The sequence below is a fragment of the Scyliorhinus torazame genome, chromosome 4, assembly GCF_047496885.1.
Source record: "Scyliorhinus torazame isolate Kashiwa2021f chromosome 4, sScyTor2.1, whole genome shotgun sequence".
Classification (NCBI taxonomy): Eukaryota; Metazoa; Chordata; class Chondrichthyes; order Carcharhiniformes; family Scyliorhinidae; genus Scyliorhinus; species Scyliorhinus torazame.
In genome coordinates, this window is record NC_092710.1 from 196588886 (window position 1) to 196613019 (window position 24134).

A 24134-nucleotide genomic window follows, 5' to 3' on the forward strand; every position below is an offset into this window, starting at 1 on the left:
CGGTTCCCTGATTGATGGGCGGTCTTTAGGTATCCGTTAACTTCTTTTGTGTTGGCTCCTGCTGGCGCCGAGGAGTCTGACTTGGCCTTGTTTATCTCAAATGTTTCGATTTTTCCCGGGGATCGCTCAATAGTATGTAGATGGCCGCTACATTATTGTGCAGATGGTTGCTGGTATCGATGCTGTCTGGGCTTTTGCAGAGTTTAATACACAGTAACTTGCACCTGCCAGTTTCTGCCTGTGTTGGCTGAATTTCCCTTCAGCCTTTGCTGTCCTCCATTTTACATCGGGAATTGGCCAACCCAGGTGGCTACAAAACCTACTTAGACGTGACATTTGGGCGGGATTCTGATTTTGACCCCTCGCGGGACTTGGGTAGATCCCGTGTAATGTTCTTGTCGGATGGCCTGATTTATATTACAAGAACACTTGCAGCTAAAGCTATAAATGATTTATTAACATTTACTAAGTCAACTATATACAAAACAACAGATGAATAACAGTATTAACATCCACAAGCAACCACCCCCGGCTCCCGAGTGAGTCTGAGGTCACCTGACTCACACATTAACTTAAATACTAATGAGACTCCTAGTGGTCAGTCAGTGAATTACAACACAACCATGATATCATTACATCCTGCGAAGCGTAAATACTGCTGGGAAGCTTGCGGGAGGCTCCCTCCAGGATCTACCGGTTGCACTCGGCTGGTGGATTGCGTCCCATATTTCCGACATAAAGTCAAAAGAAGCAAAGTATCATCAATATATAAGTTAGCAAGGGGTATTGACACTTGTTGCATGCCAGACGTGAAGGGCAAAGTCATCTAATGAATGCGGAAATAATGTTTTACATCAAAAGGCCATATAATAAGAGAGCTTGTAGCCCAAAGTGTGTTATGAATGGGGCCCACATCGTAAATGACTGCCTTAACGACAGGGTTTGAGAAAAGTGTCTCACTGAAAAAGGAATGGAGGAGTACAATAGATCAGGCAGAGTTTTAGATTGACAAGAGGCAGCCTCCAATTGCACTTGCGCTAAGCTAGCTGGGTCTGAATGAAGCCAATATGGGATTGAATCTTCAACGTGCTTTTGGTAGTATCTAGTACATTAATGTATATTTGTGCATTCGTTTGGTGAATTAAGTTAACACTGTCAACTAAAATGCTGAGCCCTTTGGCCTCTTGGATCTGAGTGTGGCGACTCGGGAATTTTCACAGTACTTCATTGCAGTGTTAATGTAAGCCTACTTGTGACGTTAATAAAGATTATTATTATATTGAATATCTGAAGATGTTCTTCACCCCATCTCTTGTATTGTAGAAAATAACAGGGCCCTGCTTCAACTTCTCTAATAAGGCTGTTGTTCAGCTGTACCTTTATTCCTGCTGCTTCCAAAGTGCACAATGAGATGTGGCCTTGCATCATTTTTGTACTTCATTATAAAAAATTTTGTATAAGAAATTACCTTTCTGTTTTCTACCATTGAAGAAAGAAAATTTATACAGTGCTTTTCACGACTGTAAGACATCACAAAATGCATGAAAAAGACAATGAAATGTTACAACAGTAACTAAAAGTTTAAAATGTAGGAAATATGGTAACCCAATTTTGAACAGCAAGGTCCACAAAAAAAGCAATGAGATAATGACCAGTGCCTGTTTTATTAATGCTTGAGAAGGACAAATATTGGACCTGGGGCAAGGCAATCTCCCTGTCTCCTCTTTTAATGCCACAGGATCTTTTACATCCTGCTGATATGACAAATTAGGCTTCTGTTTCATGTCTCATCTGAAAAATGGCACCTTCAGCAGTACAGCAGTCTCTCACTTTTGTACTATAATTTTGTGCATCTCTAGAGAGGGAGTTGAATACAAAACTTTCTGACTGAGATGCGAGTTGCTATTGAGCCACATCAAATTTGAGAGAGGATGAAAAACAAGACCCCATTTCAAGTTCTACTACCCATGTTGTAGAAATGTAGATCGGAGCTACATTTCCAACACAACTTGAATGAATATAGGGGCTGGTTTAGCACAGCGGGCTAAACAGCTGGCTTGTAATGCAGAACAAGGCCAGCAGCGCGGGTTCAATTCCTGTACCGTCTTCCCCGAACAGGCGCCGGAATGTGGCGATTAGGGGCTTTTCACAGTAACTTCATTGAAGCCTACTTGTAATAATAAGCGATTATTATTATGTTTATTCAGAGCATAGCTGGTGACTAAAGCTTTCACATTAGCAAGTCTAGTTCTAATTGAATCTTCATTGAAAATCACCATGTTGCAGATGTGCAAATTCTGGCAACTTGCATTTCCTTAGTTGAAAAATATTTAACATTTTAATGACCATAAAGTCATAAGCTCATTTTATGTTTCTCTTAACTCAAGACAATTATACTGATAATTGAAGCAAGTTTGTACAATTAACTAGATCATTCAATTTACAACCGTATGTATCCAACAGAAAACATAATTGATAATGTGAAAAGTAATTCTAAATAATAGTGAGAAATTTGAAGATATTCCAATATTTCAAATATTAACTTTGTCACCTTTATATTACAGACTTTCTTTCTTTTGGGGAATAGGTATGAATTTTTACATGGAAATAGCAAAGCTGAGAGCAGCTAGACGGCTTTGGGCTCATTTAATGAAAGAGCAATTTAATGCTAAACAGCCTAAATCTTTGCTGCTGCGAGCTCATTGCCAGACTTCTGGTTGGTCCCTCACTGAGCAGGTTAGTATATATAATAGAAATCTAATATTGAAAGTATCAACATAAAGACCCACGCTTTTATGTTTGTCATGACGAGAACAAAGTGTAAACAGTTTGGCCATCACAACTGTGAAACTGAAAGCAACTTTTGATATTAATGTGCAGTTAAAGGGGAAATTCAGAAGTGGTGATCAGTGATGCATTCTTGAAATTCCCACAGATGGATATCTTTAAAAATCATTTGCATTATTGCGAACGTTCACCTTTTTAATCTCATTGTAAAAATCCTTGTAAAAGTCTTGACTTGTTGAATGAGTTTTCAATGGTATACTAAGTTCACAATTATAATTGAACAACCTCACTGGCCCTAAAAATCTAATTTTATAATTTGTGGAGCATCCAATTTCTCCAATGAGAAAATTTCATAGATTTGTTTAGGTTTCCTTTTAAAGCTTATGCTACCTCAATCTCGTGTGTATGCTCCATCTTTCTTTTGCTGTCAGTAAAATGATTAAAATGTGAAGGATAATGGGTGTTTCTTTTATTTCCTGGTTCACTGTTTTGAAATACATTGTTATGCAGGGACTTTGATCCAATTGTCTTTAGCCTGAGGAATAAAAGTTGATACTATTTCATTTGATATGACCTTGGAAGTAAATACTCAAATTCTTAATCAAAAGGGAAGGGAGAGAATGATGAACAGTCCTCATTTCTCTTTGCTGGGACATAGTTTTTACATTCATTTTTCAGATAGAATCACACCCAAACATACAACAACCTCATTGGTGAATTGCGCATTTTAAATATGGAATCTCCCTGGGTGGCACGGTGGCGCAGTGGTTAGAACTGCTTCCTCACAACGCCAAGGTCCTGGGTTCGATCGTAGCCCCGGGTCACTGTCCGTGTGGAGTTTGTACATCCTCCTCGTGTCTGCGTGGGTCTCAGACCCACAACCCAAGTTAGGGGTATGTGGGTTGGGCATGGTAAATTGTCCCTTAATTGGAAAACAAATGACATGGGCACTTCAAATTCATTTAAAAAATAGATGGAATCTCCCTATTCATGGGGGAAACAAGAATACAAATATTCTAAATAGTTTTTTTTCTCCAGAGTGTGCTTTTCTAGTTTCTGTAACGATTCCTTTTCACTTTGAGAATATTAAGTAAAATAATCAGTTTTTAAAATTATTTTGTTCAAATGTTAATGTAATCTTTCAATTTCAGGATCCACATAATAATATTGTTCGCACAGTGATTGAAGCAATGGCAGCTGTGTTTGGTGGAACTCAGTCATTACATACTAATTCCTTTGATGAGGCATTAAGTCTACCCACATTACAGAGCTCCCGGATTGCCAGAAATACTCAAATCATCATACAAGAGGAATCTGGAATCCCCAAAGTGGTAGATCCTTGGGCAGGTTCATTTATGATGGAGTCTCTTACTAATGAGGTGTATAATGCTGCTTTAGAGGTCAGTGCATCTAAGCATCAATGTCAACAGACACTGATTATGGTAAATTACATGGTGCATAATCTATGAAATTATACTTTTATAGGATGATAATTGGAGATGTAGACCACTGAAATAATATTTTGAAGGAAGCATTCATGTTACAGTTCTTTTACAGATGGAAATCTTCAGCCAACGTGTCTAGAAAGCATTTTTTAGATTTAGTTGGTTTGGGGGATGGTTTAGCTTTTTAAAGTACGGTTTTTAACTTGGCTTTAAATGCCTGACTGTTTTTGTTCCTTCAGTTACCTTTGCTGTATTCTGAAACTGACCTACGTCACTTAAATTTGAAAACAAGACCAAGCCATTTGGAACAAAGCGATTTATTAGGCACCGCGATTTTCTTTTAATTTTAAATCCCAATTCTCCATTCTTTTTCCCTTACCCTTATGAACTTTCAGATCTGCACAATATATTGTTCAATATCACTAATTTCTCTTGTAAAAGAGTCACACATCTCTTACACACAATTTCTTTGCTGTCCAATTTCTAGTCATGCAGTGGCAGGACCAAGGATTGTTAACCACCTCTTATTAAGTGAACTGGATACTGTGGTCTCATAATTCCCCCTTCGCAATCACATACATGTCTCCTATATTCCAGGATGACAAATGCAACACACAAATGTTAGATAAGACAAAATACAAACAAAACTGCTGATTTATGTTTAATTTGTGAATATTTACAATTTTAATCTGTTTTGCAATGCTTTTCTAACATAAATTAATAAATTACACCATGCTATCCTGATTTAGCAGGCTTATTGACTAGAAATTTATCTGAAACTAATCAACGGTAAACTTTTGCTCTGTCTGACTTCCGCGTCTTTTGCATCCACTTGAGAAGAAAGGCACACTTTATGTCCCATATGAAAGATAACGGGCATGATTTAACCAAATGGGAACTATGCCCCATAGCGAGCATGTTTAGCCGCATTTCCTGGTGCTCACAGCGCCGAGAAACACAGCGCTATCTAATGTGACTCCGGTTAGATACGGGGCCTCAGCGTGGAACATGCGGCTGTGGTCCCAAATCACCAGCCACAAATCACTAAAGGGTTTTCGGGCACCCCCACGCCTGATCGCCACACAAGAAATGCCAGCTTGGTATTTGGGCAGTGCCAGCCTGGCATCTTGGCAGTGCCCCATGCCAGCTGGCAGTGCCACCTTGGGATGGCCAATGTTAGACTAGCACTGTCAAGGTGTCCAGGTGGCACCAGCAGTGCCAGGGTACCACCCTGCCCAGAGGACATGCATCATGGGGCCCTCCAATCCTCTGGGAGATTCCCACCAATGCCAATCTGTTTGGTCACCATTTGTGGAGACCAGTGCTGAACGGTATCGCCTGAGGTCTCCAAGGTGAAGGGGATAGATCCCAATGCCTTAGTTACCTCAGGAAATTGCATTTTAGAATGAGACTAGCTGTCTCGCTCTAATATGCAGATTTGCCGAAAAGAGATCCTGCCCACATCACAACGTTTCGCGAGATCGTGTTAAATCTTGCACGGCGTGGCGAACCGTCTAGATCCCGGGAGATGGTTTCCCATCATTGCCCCATGGCACGCTGCCTTTCAGGTGCAGCATGGCCAGTAAATCGCACAGAACACCTTCAACAGTGCAGCACGCCCTTAGAATTCAAATATCAGTATTGATTTGGTGCTTGTGGCCCAGATTGTGACTGGCAGGTATGATGTGGTAGGCATCACAGAGACGTGGTTGCAGGGGGTTCAGGTCTGGCATTTAAACATCCAGGGATTCACAACCTATCGAAAAGACAGAGGTGGGCAGAGGGGGCGGGGTTGCCTTGTTAATTAGGAATGAAATTAAATCAATAGCACTAAACGACATAGGGTCATATGATGTGGAGTCTGTGTGGGTAGAGTTGAGGAACCCCAAAGGCATAAAAACCATAATGGGAGTTATGTACAGGCCTCCTAACAGTGGTCAGGACCAGGGGCACAAATTGCACCACGAAATAGAAAGGGCATGTCAGAAAGGCAAGGTCACAGTGATCATGGGGGACTTAAATATGCAGGTGGACTGGGTAAATAATGTTGCCAGTGGATCCAAAGAAAGGGAATTCATTGACTGTTTACAGGAGGGCTTTTTGGAACAGCTTGTGATGGAGCCCACGAGGGAACAGGCCATTCTGGACTAAATGTTATGTAATGAGCCAAGACTTGATAAAAGATCTTAAAGTAAGGGAACACTTGGGAGGCAGTGATCATAATATGGTAGAATTCAGTCTGCAATTTGAAAGAAAGAAGGTAGAATCAGATGTAAAGTTAACTACAGGGGCATGAGGGAGGAACTGACGAAAATCGACTGGGAGCAGAGCCTAGTGGGAAAGCCAGTAGAACAGCAATGGCAGGAGTTTCTGGGAGTAATTGAGGACACAGTCCAGAGGTTCATCCCAAAGAAAAGAAAGGTTATCAGAGGGGGGATTAGGCAGCCATGGCTGACAAAGGAAGTCAGGGAATGCATCAAAGCAAAAGAGAAAGCCTATAATGTGGCAAAGTGTAGTGGGAAGTCAGAAGATTGGGAAGGCTACAAAAACAAACAGAGGATAACAAAGAGAGAAATAAGGAAAGAGAGGATCAAATATGAAGGTAGGCTAGCCAGTAACATTAGGAATGATAGTAAAAGTTTCTTTAAATACATTAAAAACAAACGGGAGACAAAAGTAGACTTTGGGCCACTCCAAAATGACGCTGGTAATCTAGTGATGGGAGACAAGGAAATAGCTGAGGAACTAAATAAGCACTTTGAGTCAGTCTTCACAGTAGAAGACATGAGTAATATCCCAACAATTCAGGAGAGTCAGGAGGCAGAGTTGAATATGGTAGCCATCACAAAAGAGAAAGTGCTTGAGAAACTAAGAGGTCTAATAATTGATAAATCTCCGGGCCCAGATGGGCTACATCCTAGAGTTCTAAAGGAGATAGCTGAAGAAATAGTGGAGGCGTTAGTTATGATCTTTCAAAAGTCACTGGAGTCAGGGAAAGTCCCAGAGGATTGGAAAATCGCTGTTGTAACTGTTCAAGAAGGGAACAAGAAAAAAGATGGAAAATTATAGGCCAATTAGCCTAACCTTGGTTGTTGGCAAGATTTTAGAATCCATCGTTAAGGATGAGATTTCTAAATTCTTGGAAGTGCAGGGTCGGATTAGGACAAGTCAGCATGGATTTAGTAAGGGGAGGTCGTGCCTGACAAACCTGTTAGAGTTCTTTGAAGAGGTAACAAATAGGTTAGACCAAGGAGAGCCAATGGATGTTATCTATCTTGACTTCCAAAAGGCCTTTGATAAGGTGCCTCACGGGAGACTGCTGAGTAAAATAAGGGCCCATGGTATTCGAGGCAAGGTACTAGCATGGATTGACGATTGGCTGTCAGGCAGAAGGCAGAGAGTTGGGATAAAAGGTTCTTTTTCGGAATGGCAACCGGTTACGAGTGGTGTCCCGCAGGGTTCAGTGTTGGGGCCACAGCTGTTCTCTTTATATATTAACGATCTAGATGAAGGGACTGGGGGCATTCTGGCTAAGTTTGCCGATGACACAAAGATAGGTGGAGGGGCAGGTAGTATTGAGGAGGTGGGGAGGCTGCAGAAAGAATTAGATAGTTTAGGAGAGTGGTCCAAGAAATGGCTGATGAAATTCAACGTGGGCAAGTGCGAGGTCTTGTACTTTGGAAAAAAGAATAGAGGCATGGACTATTTTCTAAACGGTGACAAAATTCATAATGCTGAAGTGCAAAGGGACTTGGGAGTCCTAGTCCAGGATTCTCTAAAGGTAAACTTGCAGGTTGAATCCGTAATTAAGAAAGCAAATGCAATGTTGTCATTTATCTCAAGAGGCTTGGAATATAAAAGCAGGGATGTACTTCTGAAGCTTTATAAAGCACTAGCTAGGCCCCATTTAGAATACTGTGAGCAATTTTGGGCCCCACACCTCAGGAAGGACATACTGGCACTGGAGCGGGTCCAGCGGAGATTGACACGGACGATCCCAGGAATGGTAGGCCTAACGTACGATGAACATCTGAGGATCCTGGGATTATATTCATTGGAGTTTAGGAGGTTGAGGGGAGATCTAATAGAAACTTACAAGATAATGAATGGCTTAGATAGGGTGGACGTAGGGAAGTTGTTTACATTAGCAGGGGAGACCAGGACCCGGGGGCACAGCCTTAGAATAAAAGGGAGTCACTTTAGAACAGAGATGAGGAGAAATTTCTTCAGCCAGAGAGTGGATTGTCTGTGGAATTCATTGTCACAGAGGGCGGTGGAGGCCGGGAAGTTGCTTGTCTTTAAGACAGAAGTTGATAAATTCTTGATTTTTCGAGGAATTAAGGGTTATGGAGAGAGAGTGGGTAAATGGAGTTGAAATCAGCCATGATTGAATGTTGGAGTGGACTCGATGGGCCGAATGGCCTTACATCCGCTCCTATGTCTTATGGTCTTATGGTGTGTCTTTCAGGGCAGCACGGTAGCACAAGTGGATAGCACTGTGGCTTCAACAGCGCCAGGGTCCCAGGTTCGATTCCCCGCTGGGTCACTGTCTGTCCGGAGTCTGCACGTTCTCCCTGTGTCTGCGTGGGTTTCCTCTGGATGCTCCGGTTTCCTCCCACAGTCCAAAGACGTGCAGGTGAGGTGGATTGGCCATGATAAATTGCCCTTAGTGACCCAAAAAAAGGTTAGGAGGGGTTATTGGGTTACGGGGATAGGGTGGAAGTGAGGGCTTAAGTGGGTCGGTGCAGACCCGATGAACCGAATTGCCTCCTTCTGCACTGTATGTTCTTTGTTTAACCCACAACCTTCTAACTCAGGCAATAATGCCATGACAACCATGGTGAGCATCTTTCACTACACTAAAGAAGACTCAATTCCTCAAACCGGTTCATTATATCAATTGCATTGACATGCTATATCACTCTGATTCAGACAAGCCCTCACATTAGTTTAGTATATTCTGTTTGTATATTCTTTTCCAAGTACAGTACTCTGGAAAACATTGTCATCCTAAGCCTGCATCCCATCCACAAATATTCACTCCCTCTACCACTGATGCACAGTAGCAGCAGTGTGTAGCCTCTTCCAGATACACTGCAGGAATTTATCAAGGCTCCTGAGACAGGACCTTACAAATCCACGACAACTACCATCAAGAAGGACAAAGGCAGCAGATACATAGGAACACCACTACTTGGAGGCTCCCCTCTGAGCCACTCACCATCCTGACTTGGAAACAGACATATTGTTGTTCTTTCACTGTTTGCTGGGTCAAAATCCTGGAACTCCCTCCCGACACTGCTGGTGTACATGAACTGCAGCAGTTAGAAGGCAGCTCACCACCATCTTTTCGAGGGCAATAGTGATAGGCAATAAATGCTGGGCTGGCCAGCGAAGCTACATCCCTTGAATTACATTTTTAAAATCATGACATTTACAACAGTAATAAGTACCTTATTTCAACAGTTGATTCCATTTTTTTCCCAAACATTGATTCATTTCAGCCTTCCTGCTATTCATTTTGGTAATGAAGACTCAAAATATGGGATAAGGCATCTGTTTTAATATTGTTTTCACTTGCCTAGTCTAACCATTATCCAATAGAAAAAGGGCACAACGATGTGGGTGAAGGCAAGATACTCAAGAAAGTGTAGTAATAGAGTTCATAGAATAATAGAATTTACAATGCAGAAGGAGGTCATTCGGCCCATTGAGTCTGCACCGGCCCTTACAAACAGCACCCTACTCAAGCCCACATATCTACCCTATCCCCATAACCCAGTAACCCCCACTTAACCTGTTTTGGACACAAAGGGCAATTTAGTATGGCCAATCCACCTAACCCACACATCTTTGGACTGTGGGAGGAAACCGGAGCACCCGGAGGAAACCCACGCAGACACAGGGAGAATGTGCAGACTCCGCACAGACAGTGATCCAGCGGGGAATTGAACCTGGGACCCTGGATCTGTGAAACAACTGTGCTAGCCACTATGTTACCATGCTGCCCAAGTTCTGCAGAAGCATGGGATGGTAGGACTGGAGAAATGATATGGCTAGGGACAAGGAAATGGAATGATTTAAATGCAAAACTGAACATTTTGAATTTGCAATATTTGAACATTAGTGAGGGCACGGATGATGGGCAGGCATAAGGTGGAGCAGAATAGACACCGATAACAGAGGTTTGGTAAGTGACGTTTATGAGGGCTAGAATATTTGAGGCTGGCCAGCAGATCACTGGAGTCATTGAGTGAAGAAGGTATAAATGAACATTGCAGTGGTCTATGAGCTGAGATGAAGGTAAAAAAATAGTGGAAGTAGGCAGTCTTTTGTATTAGAGGTGTTAGACGTTCAGCCCAAACAAGACGTAGTACTTTTGATATACCCATGCTTATGTGAAGAAAGTTTAAAAACTTATTTGAAGCTGGATGTAGGTTGACAAAACCCAGGTGTACCTCACTACTACCACCACTACTGACCCTCCACTGCCTCTTGAGTTGCCACATTGCTTGTTAATTAGTAACTGAGTAGCAATTTCCCCTCATTTAAAAATTGGGAAGACTGAAGATCACTACAGCATCCATTCCCTAGGTATCTGTCTCCCATACTATTATCTGAAGCTAGGCCAAACCATTCTAACTATGGCATCCTGATAGACTCTGAGCTAAATCCAATATTCTCACCATCACAAAGACTGACGTTTTAAACTTCTGTAATACTACCTTAACTTAAGCAAGAACTTAAGCAAGGAGTCAGGAGGGCTAAAAGGGGTCACGAAAAGTAATTGGCAAACAGGGTTAAGGAAAATCCCAAGGCTTTTTACACGTACATAAAAAGCAAGAGGGTAGCCAGGGAAAGGGTTGGCCCACTGAAGGATGGGAGGGAATCTATGTGTGGAGTCAGAGGAAATGGGCGAGGTACTAAATTAATACTTTGCATCAGTATTCACCAAAGAGAAGGAATTGATGGATGTTGAGTCTGGAGAAGGGTGGGTAGATAGCCTGGGCCACATTGAGATCCAAAAAGACGAGGTGTTGGGTGTCTTGAAAAAAATATTACGTTGGATAAGTCTCCAGGGCCTGATGGGATCTACCCCAGAATACTGAGGGAGGCAAGAGAGGAAATTGCTGAGGCCTTGACTGTCTTGGATCCTCACTGTCTTCAGGTGATGTTGTTCCTGTGTTTAAGAAGGGTAGCAGGATAATCCAGGGAACTACAGGCCGGTGAGACTTACATCAGTGGTAGGGAAATTACTGGAGAGAATTCTTCAAGACATGAACTACTCCCATTTGGAAGCAAGTGGACGTATTAGCGAGAGGCAGCACAGTTTTGGGAAGGGGAAGTCGTGCCTCACTAACTTGGTAGTGTTTTTTGAGGAGGTCACAAAGATGATTGATGCAGGTAGGGCAGTGGATGTTGTCTATATGGACTTCAGTAAGGCCTTTGACAAGGTCCCTCATGGCAGACTGGTACAAAAGGTGAAGTCACATGGGATCAGAGGTAAGTTGGCAAGATGGATACAGAACTGGCTAGGTCATAGAAGGCAGAGAGTAGCAATTGAAGGGCGCTTTTCTGATTGGAGGGCTGTGACTAGTGGTGTTCCGCAGGGATCAGTGGTGGACCTTTGCTGTTCATAGTATATAAATGATTTGGAGGAAATGTAACTGGTCTGATTAATAAGTTTGCGGATGACACAAAGGTTGGTGGAATTGCGGATAGCGATGAGGACTGTCGGAGGCTACAGCAAGATTTAGATCGTTTGGAGACTTGGGCGGCGAGATGGCAGATGGAGTTTAATCTGGACAAATGTGAGGTAATGCATATTGGAAGGTCTAATACAGGTAGGGAATATACACTAAATGGTAGAACCCTCAAAGAGTATTGACAGTCAGAGAGATCTTGGTGTACAGGTCACTGAAAGGGGCAACACAGGTGGAGAAGGTAGTCAAGAAGGCATACGGCATGCTTGCCTTCATTGGCCGGGGCATTGAGTATAAAAATTGACAAGTCATGTTGCAGCTGTATAGAACCTTAGTTAGGCCACACTTGGAGTTAAGTGTCCAATTCTGGTCGCCACACTACCAGAAGGATGTGGAGGTTTTAGAGAGGTTGCAGAAGAGATTTACCAGGATGTTGGAGGTAATGGTATGGAGGGCATTAGCTATGAGGAGAGGTTGAATAAACTTGGTTTGTTCTCACTGGAACGAAGGAGGTTGAGGGGTGACCTGATAGAAGTCTACAAAATTATGAGAGGCATAGACCGAGTGAATAATCAGCGACTTTTTCCCAGGGTAGAGGGGTCAATTACTAGGGGCAAAGGTTTAAGGTGCGAGGGGCAAGGTTTAGAGGAGATGTACGAGGTAAGTCTTTTTTACACAGAGAGTAGTGGGTGCCGGAGGAGGTGGTGGAAGCAGGGACGATAGTGACGTTTAAGGGGCATCTTGACAAATACATGAATAGGATGGGAATAGAGGGATACGGACCCCGGAAGTGAAGAAGATTTTAGTTTATACGGGCAGCATGGTCGGCGCAGGCTTGGAGGGCCGAAGGGCCTGTTCTTGTGCTGTACTTTTCTTTGTTCTTTGTACCTCTGCCATCTATTGCTTAAAGCCTTTGTTACTTCAAGGCATCACTGTATTGCCTAGCCTCCCACCTTGTCACTTTGTAAATTTGAACTTACCCAAACTTACTGATCTGTGTTGTCTCCTGGTCCAGCAAACAACACCTTGATTTTAAAATTCTGATAAATGCTTCTCCAAGGATTTTATATATTTCTGATTGCCAGTTAATGAAGAAAGAAACCAGAACCAGTCTTTACTTGAAATAGATTTATTTATAAATTGAAACTACAGGTACATACTTCCTGGCTTCACTCCACCCCTGTGTCAGTGTCTCTCTGTATGTGCCCAAGTAACCCTCCAATTAATGCCTTCTACCTGTATATACTCGATCTCAATTTATATAAGTAACTAGTCTCCCTCCCTATCTGTGAAACCCTTTTTAGCTCTAAAACCCTTCCACGCACAGCATGCCTCCTCTCCTTCCCCCCCCCTCCCCCCCCCCCCCTACCCCTGCCCCCCTAACAAGATCTAGCACTCCTCCAATTCTGACATCTTGCATATACCAAGTTTATTTTCTTTGACCATTGATCACTGAACCTTCAGCTGCCTGGGCCTTAAAGTCTGAATTACCACCCTAAATTTCTGTGTCTCTGCACCATTCTCTTTTTTTAAGATGTTGCTTTTAGCCAATGACTCAGCTTTTGGGCACTGATCCTAATATCATCTTCTGTGGCTTTGTCTCATACTTGTGTGAAGGGTTTTGGGAAGTTACTTTGTTGAAGGTACGACAAGCAAGTTGTTCATGTTGGATGTTATACAAGGAGTCTACGGTGGCTTTGAAAAGGTCAACAGAGGTGTTGCAAATAGAGGTGGGAAACATGGCTCCATACTAATCAATCAGTCTGTTCTTAACAAATGTGTGCTGAATATCCCTGATTAATCTTTTCTAAGTGTTCACTAACTTCTAATATGATAAAAAAAAACATTACCCACAACAGGGATAGACTTATTGGTCAATAATTTCCAGACATTACTTTCTTGAACAATGATGAAAAGCCATTTGTCACCTTCCAGTCCTTTGGGACAATTCCCGATTCTGAAGTGTTTTTAAAGATTTATGGTCATCACCTCTGCTATCCCCTTTCTGTATTATGTCCCTAGCTAACTTATATCTTTATTCAAAATATTTCTCATTTCTTCACTCATGAAACATTGGTCTTTTTCAAATACATTTAACTGTTCCTTCTTCATCTCTGATTTAAATATATCCTTGGTGATCTGCTTTTTGATCTACCTTTTGTTTTCCAACCAGTCAGCCTGAGCTGGGTCTCTTTTCATCCCAATAAAGGTGGCTGATTTCCAGTCCAACATCTTTTTAACTTTGATTCTTTTTTTCTCTTCAACTATTCATTAAGTAAAGCTGAGGTTACATAACCATTTACCAGTTTCCCCCTCCCTTCACATTGCCTCCTTAACCTAACCTACTTTCTATCAACAATTGAATCCAGTGCAGCATTACAGTTAAATGAAAATATTGTTTACTGCAATCTAGACTAAAATGTAATTATGTTTAATTTTAGCTTATTAATGAGATTGAAGAAATGGGTGGTATGGCTAAAGCGGTAGCCGATGGTATCCCAAAACTTCGTATTGAAGAGTGTGCAGCTAGAAACCAAGCAAGGATTGATTCTGGTAAACAAAACAACAACCGTTAATTGGTGCTGAAAGTAAAGGGTGAATGAAAGAATAAAAATTAGCTTTATTACAATAGACCGGACATTGTTTTTGTCTTTTAAAAAAGATCAATTTTTAGTTCTAGAATTTTTGGTAACAGCACAAACTCAAAGTAATTGAGTTATAAATTGTGCCATATCATCATAGTTTTTATTAAATTGTTTCAATGGAAAGAAATGGACACCGTATTAAATGATAGGAAATGATTAGTACTAATAATCTTGTAACTATAAGTTCGGTTTAATGCTATTTTGGATTGGATTCTGTGAACAAAAAAAGTATTACACTTCAGTGTTTGTAATATGCATTACTTGCACATCACACCAATTTCTCCAATTTCTGCTGCATTGAAATGCAGGATGGGAATTAATGCTTGCAGCAGTGGACTTGTACACTGGCCAGAGAGCAGTTGGGAACCCTGCTGGTGCAAGTCTGCACCCCCCACCCCTCTCCATCCCTGCATCCCGACCTGCGTTAGTGCCAATTCAGGTACTTAATCTAGTCGGAATCAGAGTCCTTTTCATCCCCTGGAGGAAGTTCCTGCCCCAGAGAGCAGCTGGCCAATCCAAAGCCCGCAGTATTCCAGTACTGAAATTACTACTCATTGCTATTGGAAACGTTGGCCACTGCTGGTACGACAGAAAGCCCACACAGAAGATCGGTGATTGAGCCCCAGGAGTAAGGCAAGTGAGGTGGGTTTGCCGGGGACTGTGAGGGTGGCATTAGCGGGAGTGGGGAAACAGGGAGGGGTGTTGGTTTTTAGGGCAGGCATGATCTTTACCCATGGAAGGCCCCTGCCTCAGGCAGCTATCTCTGTTAGGCATGAGTTTCCCAAGCACAGGAGGGACCCCTACGTGGGCTGAATGGACAGGACTTATGACACATTTAGCCTCTACATTAATTAATATTGAACAAAGTTAACTGAATTTCCATACATAACATTATAAACATAAGAACTAGGAACAGGAGTCGGCCATCTGGCCCCTCGAGCCTGCTCCACCATTCAATGAGATCATGGCTGATCTTTGTGGACTCAGCTCCACTCTCCGGCCCGTACACCATATCCCCGAATCCCTTTATTCTTTAGAAAGGTATCTATCTTTTTCTTAAAAACATTTAAAGAAGGAGCCTCAACTGCTTCACTGGGCAAGGAATTCCAGAGATTCACAACCCTTTGGGTGAAGAAGTTCCTCCTAAACTCGGTCCTCTGCACTCCCTCCAGTGCCAATATGTCCTTTCTCAGGTAAGGAGACCAAAACTGAACACAATACTCCAGATGTGGCCTCACCAACACCTTATACAATTGCAGCATAACTTCCCTAGTCTTGAACTCCATCCCTCTAGCAATGAAAGACAAAACTCGATTAGCCTTCTTAATCACCTGTTGCACCTGCACACTAACTTTTTACGACTCGTGCACCAGCACACCCAGGTCCCTCTGCACAGCAGCATGTTTTAACATCTTACCGTTTAAATAATAATCCATTTTGCTGTTATTCCTCCCAAAATGGATAGCCTCACACTTGGCAACATTGAATTCCATCTGCCAGACCCTAGCCCATTCACCTAACCTATCCAAATCCTTCTGCAGACTTCCGGTATCCTCTGCACTTTTTGCTTTACCACTCATCTTAGTGTCGTCTGCAAACTTTGCCACATTGCACTTGGTCCCCAACTCCAAATCATCTATGTAAATTGTAAATAACTGCGGGCCCAACACTGATCCTTGAGGGACCCCACTAGTTAAAGGTTGCATACCAGAGAAACACCTATTTATCCCCACTCTCTGCTTTCTGTTAGTTAACCAATCCTCTACCCATGCTACCACTTTACCCTCAATGCCATGCATCTTTAGTTTATGCAGCAACCTTTTGTGTGGCACCTTGTCAAAAGTTTTCTGGAAATCCAGATATACCACATCCATTGGCTCCCCGTTATCTACTGCACTGGTAAGGTCCTCAAAACATTCTACCAAATTAGTCAGACACGACCTACCCTTTGTGAACCCATGCTGCGTCTGCCCAATGGGACAATTTCCCTCCAGGTGCCCCGCTATTTCCTCCTTAATGATAGATTCCAGCATTTTCTCTACAACCGAAGTTAAGCTTACCGGCCTATAATTACCCGCTTTCTGCCGACCTCCTTTTTTAAACAGTGGTGTCACGTTTGCTACTTTCCAATCCTCTGGGACCACCCCAGAGTCTAGTGAATTTTGATAAATTATCACTAGTGCGTTTACAATTTCCCTAGCCATCTCTTTTAACACTCTGGGATGCATCCCATCAGGGCCAGGAGACTTGTCTACCTTTAGCCCCATTAGCTTGCCCAATACTGCCTCCTTAGTGATTACAATCATCTCAAGGTCCTCACCTATCATATCTTTATTTCCATCAGTCACTGGCATGTTATTTGTGTCTTCCACTGTGAAGACTGACCCAAAAAACCTGTTCAGCTCCTCAGCCATTTCCCCATCTCCTATTATTCAATCTCCCTTCTCATCTTCCAAAGGACCAATATTTACCTTAACCACTCTTTTTTGTTTTATATATTTGTAGAAGCTTTTACTATCTGCTTTTATGATCTGAGCAAGTTTACTTTCATAGTCTACCTTACTCTTCTTTATAGCTTTTTTAGTAGCTTTCTGTTGTCCCCTAAAGACTTCCCAGTCCTCTAGTCTCCCACTAATTTTTGCCACTTTGTATGTTTTTTCCTTCAATTTGATACTCTCCCTCACCTCCTTAGATATCCACGGTCGATTTTTCCCCTTTCTACCGTCTTTCTTTTTTGTCAGTATGAACCTTTTCTGAACACTGTGAAAGATCGCTCGGAAGGTTCTCCACTGTTCCTCAACTGCTTCACCATGAAGTCTTTGCTCCAAGTCTACCTTAGCTAGTTCTTCTCTCATCCCATTGTAATCGCCTTTGTTTAAGCACAAAACACTAGTGTTTGATTTTACCTTGTCATCCTCCAACTGTATTTTAAATTCCACCATATTGTGGTCGCTCCTTCCAAGAGGATCCCGAACTATGAGATCATTAATCAATCCTGCCTCATTACACAGGACCAGATCTAGGACCGCTTGTTCCCTTGTAGGTTCCATTACATACTGTTTCAGGAAATTATCCCGGACACATTCTATAAACTCCTCCTCAAGGCTGCCTTTACCAACCTGGTTAAACCAATCGATATGCAGATTAAAATCTCCCATGATAACCGCTGTACCATTTCTACATGCATCCGTTATTTCTTTGCTTAATTGCCTGCCCTACCATCCTGTTACTATTTTGTGGCCTATAGACTACTCCTATCAGTGACCTTTTCGCCTTACTATTCCTAATTTCCACCCAAATTGATTCAACCTTGTCCTCCATAGCACCAATATCATCCCTTACTATTGCCCGGATGCCATCCTTAAACAACAAAGCTACACCACCGCCCTTACTGTCCATTCTATCCTTTCGTATAGTCTGATACCCTTGGATATTTAACTCCCATCTTTTAACCATGTTTCAGTAATGGCCACTAAATCATAGTCATTCACAATGATTTGCGCCATCAACTCATTCACATAAAGAAGGAACGTTGAGTTGTTTCTTTGCAATTGTAAGTATGATATAAGAAATCTTGGTAATACATTCAAACTTAAATTACACACAAAAAAAATCAAATTGTGATGTATATACAATTTGTGATAGAACAAGTATTTGGCATTTAAACATTTTTACTTTGCAATTTCAAAGATTAATATTAATATCTGACTTTGCGTTTGATGAATAGTACTTTTCAGTTACACATCCTTGTTAAGCTGCATGTTATAAGAAGAACATTGCTGCATATGCCTCACTGAAGCTAGATAAATAATTAGAAACATGTCGTTCTTCTGGGTAGCTGAGCCATACGGATCAGGCAGGCTGAAAGTTTGTTCCGTCTTTGCTAAGCTCATAGATAATAGCAAGGCTAACAGTAGAGAGTCTACTGTTTATTTTGAACTGAGAAATCATCCAGGCTGCCTGTCCCTTAATGCTTTGCAGTGGCCTCTGCTGAAACTGCATGCATATGAGTGTGAGTGGGAAAAACTTTCTACAGTTGAATACCTTGCTGACTCTTGTTGGGTTTGCAATTAGAAATGGCTACTTGGATGAGGTACTCCAGTTCTTGTGAAACTACCCTAGCAAAAGATAGTGGAGAACAATGTTTTCATGGGAAAAGGAATAAAATAACATACATTGTTCTGTTTAAGAAATGTATCTGATTTTGACCATAAGATGCAGGAGCAGACGTAGGCCATTGAGTCTGCTCCACAGTTTAATGAGATCATGGCTGATATAATCCTGAACTCCACTTTCCTGCCGTATCGCCATATCGCTTGACTCCCTTACTGATTAAAAATGTCTGTCTCAGCCTTGAACTTAATTAACCTCGCCTCTACAAGTCTCTGCAGTAAGAAATTCCACGGATTCCCTCAGAGAAGAAATTCCTCCTCATCTGTCGTAAATGGGTGATCACTTACTTTGAGATTATGCCCTCTGGACTCACCCACAAGAGGAAAGCTTTTTTTTGTGAAGAATACTCCATCATTTGCCAGTTTTACCATAGCCACATCACAAGGTTTTGATGCCATGCACTGCCCTTGATTAGCTGCTACAGCTCATTCAATGTTGAAGTAAACTTAAAAGGTTTGTAATTTTAAAACTTAGCAGGTTTCCAGCAGGCCATGATTTTTTGTTTGTTATAAACAAAGAAACTTTAACATAAAACTTAAGTCGTTTCAAAATTAAGATTAGGGATATTTCTACTCTACTGAGATAAGAGCATGTTCGGGATATAGGGGGCGGGATTCACGCGATGCTGATTCAGCGTGGCACCGGTCAAGGGCCGCTCAATGGGCCCCCCCCCCCCCCCGGCGATTCTCCCCGCGCGATGAGCCGAGTGCCCGTCAAGTTAGACCGAGTCGCGCCGGCGTCGTTCTCATATGGTCCTACCTGGCGGGACCTCGGCGTTCATGTTGCGAGGGGTGGCCTGGTGGTGGGGAGGGGGTATTGGACCGCGGGGGAGGGCCTCCACGGTGCCTACCGATCCGTGGGCTGGCTTATCCTGAGTGGGGGGGCTATGTTCCTCTGCGCCGGGCCCCTGTAGCTCTCCGCCATGTTGCATCGGGGCCGGCGCGGAGAAGGCTATCCACGCGCGTGCGTGAACTCGCGCCGGCTGTAGCGCGCGTGCGCGAACCTGTGCCGGCCGTAGCGCGCATGTGCGGACCTGCGGCACCCGTTCTAATGCCCAAATCAGCTCCCCAGTGATGTGCTGGCCCCCTGTGCGGCGCAGGATCACTGATCCTAGGGGCCAGATTATGCTGTCGTAAAACGCTCCGGCACTTAGCCCCAAGATCAGAGAATCCCGCCCAGGGTGTCCGCATCAAGCGCTCCCAGCAAAAGTATAATTTTTATCTACCCTAACAAAATGTCCCAGCTTCAACCTTGAGGACATCCCTCCCATAACTGATGGCAAATTTATTTTCCTGCACAGGCTATTCTAGTGGTCCCATGTCAAATGGGTCTCCAAATAAGGATCAGTACCTGACATAACTGTGATCCTGCAAGGAGAGAACAGATCAGTTTGATCCTGATTCAAACTGTAGGTCCTAGAATGTGAACTGCCAGTATGCCAACTCTCTACTCCAGTCTCAAACCTTAAAATTATGTACTGCATTAGTAAGTGTTTGTAACCACTAACTAATGTTTAAATTACTTTATCATTTTTATTTACATGATTTTCCTATTTCTGCACTATCGTCCTTGATACAGGGACTTCTTAATTAACTCTACTCACCTGATGTGCTGCACAAGTTTTGTTTTTTTCTGTTCCCACTCTGAATGTTTTCCAGGTATATCTACGTGACCTTTCTTTGTTGTTCACACAAATCTGTCACACAGGTGTTTTCTTCAGAGACGAAATAGGGCAGCATGGTAGCACAGTTGTTCACACCATGGCTTCAGAGCGCCAAGGTCCCGGGTTCAATTCCCGTCTTGGGTCACTGTCTGTGCGGGGTCTGCACATTCTCCCCGTGTCTGCGTGAGTTTCCTCCGGGTGCTCCGGTTTCCTCTCACAAGTCCCAAAAGACGTGCTGTTAGGTGAATTGGACATTCTGTGTACCAGAACAGGCGCCGGAATGTGGCGACTAGGGGCTTTTCACAGTAACTTCATTGCAGTGTTAATGTAAGTCTGCTTGTGACAAAGATTATTATTATTAAAACATTTAGTTTCTGGAGATTTTTTTTTTTAGTTTAGGACTTAGGAATAGGTAAAACATAAGTTGTAGCTAAAGCTATTTTCTTATATATTTTTCACTTTATTGGATGTAGTAGACATTGATTATTACAGCAAATGCAATTGATTTTTTGGGGGGTTTCAATCAACTTGGAAAAGTGAGATTCACCATTTGCAATATTCCATGTAACAGAGTGTACATGGAATTCCTACAGTGCAAGGAGGCCATTCAGCCCTTTGCGCCTGCACCGACCCTCCGAAAGAGCATCAATCCGGACATAAGCCCCACCCTACCCCAGTAACCCCGCCTTACCTTTTGGACACTAAGGGGCAATTTATCATGGCCACACCACCTAACCTGTACATCTTTGGACTGTGGGAGGAAACCGGAGCACCCGGAGGAAACCCACGCAAACATGGAGAGAATGTACAGACAGTCATCTGGAATTGAACTCTGGTCCCTGGCACTGTGAGGCAGCAGTGCTAACCACTATGCCGCCCGTGATCCTTGACCATCTCGGTGTACTGTCGAGTCGCTCCAGCAAATTGCAAGGATTGAAATCCATGTTTGGTTCAGTAGATGGATTAAATTCTAGTCTTAGTGTTCTAAACATATAGATGTTGGAGGACATTATAATTTCTCGATTTGTCGGAAGTTAGGCATCTCACCAATACAAAACGGGGCTGTCTGCGGCCTTTGCCGCGTGTCCCATTCAGGCCCTTTATACAGCGCGAGTCGCATTGAATAGCAATGTGTTTCTCAACACTAAGCACCGGGAAACACTTAGTTAAATGAGCTCGCTAGGGAACTTTGTTCCCTTTTGGGAGAATCACGCCTACGTTGTGGTAAAATTAAGGTCTAATCATTGATTTTGCTGTGGCACTGAATAACCTGAGCAATAAACAGTTCCTATTCTCTCATTTAACAACTTAGGAAAAGGCAGTATTGTACATCGTGAAGCAAACTCCAAGCCCAGTGCAAGCACATCAATTAAAGTCATTTTAGCCATTTAAAATGAAGATCTTCCCATAAACTAAATCAGTAATCTGTCAAGCATTCACATGACTTGATCCGAATCAGCTGAGTTCTATTAAATCTTGAAATATACCAAAACGTTATAAGTAATATTATTGGCATAACTACTGGGTTTGTTGGTGGTATATCAGCTTTGTAGAATTAAAACAGCAGCTTACTGATTGATTAATGATAGTGTTCCAAAAATGTTCCATAAGGTTTGGTTGTAATATATTTATTGTATACATGTGGATTTCTTTCAGAGGATGTCCAGGCCTTTTCTTAAAAAAAGAGTATATTCATTCAGTTTGGGCAGAGCTACGATCTCGAAATTTTGAAAGACACAGAGGTTTAGGGAGGAATTAAAAGTAGGGATGAAGTAACTGAAGGCTCTTCTGCAGTTTTTAAAAATCTTTCATGGGATGTGGCTGTTACTGGCCAATATTTATTGTCCACCCCCAATTGCCCTTGTTGTCAGCTGCCTTCTTCTGTGTGTAGGAACACCCACTGTGCTGTTAGGAAGGGAAATCCAGGATTTAATCTAGCAACAGTGAAGGAATGCTGATATGGTTCCAAGTCAGGATGGTGTGCGGCTTGGAAAGGAACTTGTAAGTGGTGGTGTTCCCATGCATCTGCTGCCTTTTTCCTTCCAAATGGTAGAAATTGTGGGTTTGGGATGATGGAGTTAAGGGAGTGGGGGGGACAAAAGGTTACTGTTTATATGGAAGGGACGAATAGGTGGAGAACATTACAGTGACACTCTGGCTGCGGAGGGTTTGTAAATGACAGGATCTTAGTTTTGCGACATTAGAATTGAGGGATCTTATATAGGACATGGAGCATTGGGATGACTGGCAAGCAGGACAAGATGAGGATAATATAATTTTGGGCAAGTTAAAGTTTGTGTAATGTGACAGTCGTGGTTTAATTTGAATTAGTGTTTGACATTTTAAATTTGATTCTGCTCAGTATCATGTGTGTTCTTTGATTGGTGTCGTTATCTTCCCAGAAAGTTGACTGTCATGGATCTCCACCTCTATCCTCTATATGTGTTGCTCCTTAATGTTCCACATAAGCCAACTGCATCCGGTGCTATATATCCATCATCCATTTTCTCCTCTGCTATGTTTTCCATCAACTTCCTCTTCAATAATTGTGGTTGCCCACTATCTGCTCTATTGATGTGGCCGAAGTATTGGGACCTCCTTTGATATGCACTAATTTCTTCTTCTCTCCAGATATTTTCAACACACTCCTATGTAGAATATCCTATATATTCACATCTCAAATGTAATTAGCTTATCAATAGTTGTTCACGTCTGCGAGGCATGTAACATAGATGACATGTAGCCAGTAGTGAGTTTGTTTCCTTTCTCCAATTTTTATGATAAAGTCTGTTTGTGCACATGTCAGAGAATAAGACAAAAAGAGAATAAATGTGGCTGTGGGAATAATACCAAATGACAAGAGCGAGCACATTGGGATTCTGTGGCAGAGATTCCAAGAGGGGAAAAATGTGCAAAAAGGATATTTGTCAAAATTCTTTCCTGTTGTACACTGCTCCTGCACAGTAATATTCCATTTCTACCAATATAAATGTTTGAGACTCTAACAACCTGCCTGGCAGCACGGTAGCATTGTGGATAGCACAATTGCTTCACAGCTCCAGGGTCCCAGGTTCGATTCCGGCTTGGGTCGCTGTCTGTGCGGAGTCTGCACATCCTCCCCGTGTGTGCGTGGGTATCCTCCGGGTGCTCCGGTTTCCTCCGGGTGCTCCGGTTTCCTCCCACAGTCCAAAGACGTGCAGGTTAGGTGGATTGGCCATGATAAATTGCCCTTAGTGTCCAAAATTGCCCTTAGGGTTGGGTGGGGTTACTGGGTTATGGGGATAGGGTGGGGGTATGGGCTTGGGTAGGGTGCTCTGTCCAAGAGCCGGTGCAGACTCGATGGGCCAAATGGCCTCCTTCTGCACTGTAAATTCTATGAAAAAAAAAAAAATTCTATGATTCTGGCAGAGAATACCAAACGTCATCGCCCCCTAAAATGTTGTTCTAAATTTAATTTTCAGAAACTTTTCATGTATAAATTCAAATCTTCTATATCAATAAATATAATCTAATGAGGTTCCTACTTTTGGATAATAGATCTTGAACTTATCTTTTTTCCTCCTTGTATCTCATGTTTGCTGTTGAAATCAGTATTGTGCTCTAATCTGAACATACTTTTATTTGCATTTCTGCATCACAAACCTTTGGGATCCCTGCTCCTCCAATTTTGGTCTTTTACACATCCCAAATATTAATCTCTCCACCCTTTCAGCTGCCT

General features: G+C 42.5%; 1 protein-coding gene across 2 annotated transcripts in view; it reads left to right on the top strand.

The window, feature by feature from the left end:
* Positions 1 to 24134, top strand: part of mmut (methylmalonyl CoA mutase) — a 75903-nt gene that overhangs the window by 26855 nt on the left and 24914 nt on the right. For both annotated transcript variants that reach the window (XM_072499065.1, XM_072499066.1), the window contains 3 exons: positions 2565 to 2736; positions 3939 to 4187; positions 14377 to 14488. In XM_072499065.1, coding sequence (XP_072355166.1) covers positions 2565 to 2736; positions 3939 to 4187; positions 14377 to 14488 — 533 coding nt within the window. The remainder of the gene's footprint in view (positions 1 to 2564; positions 2737 to 3938; positions 4188 to 14376; positions 14489 to 24134) is intronic.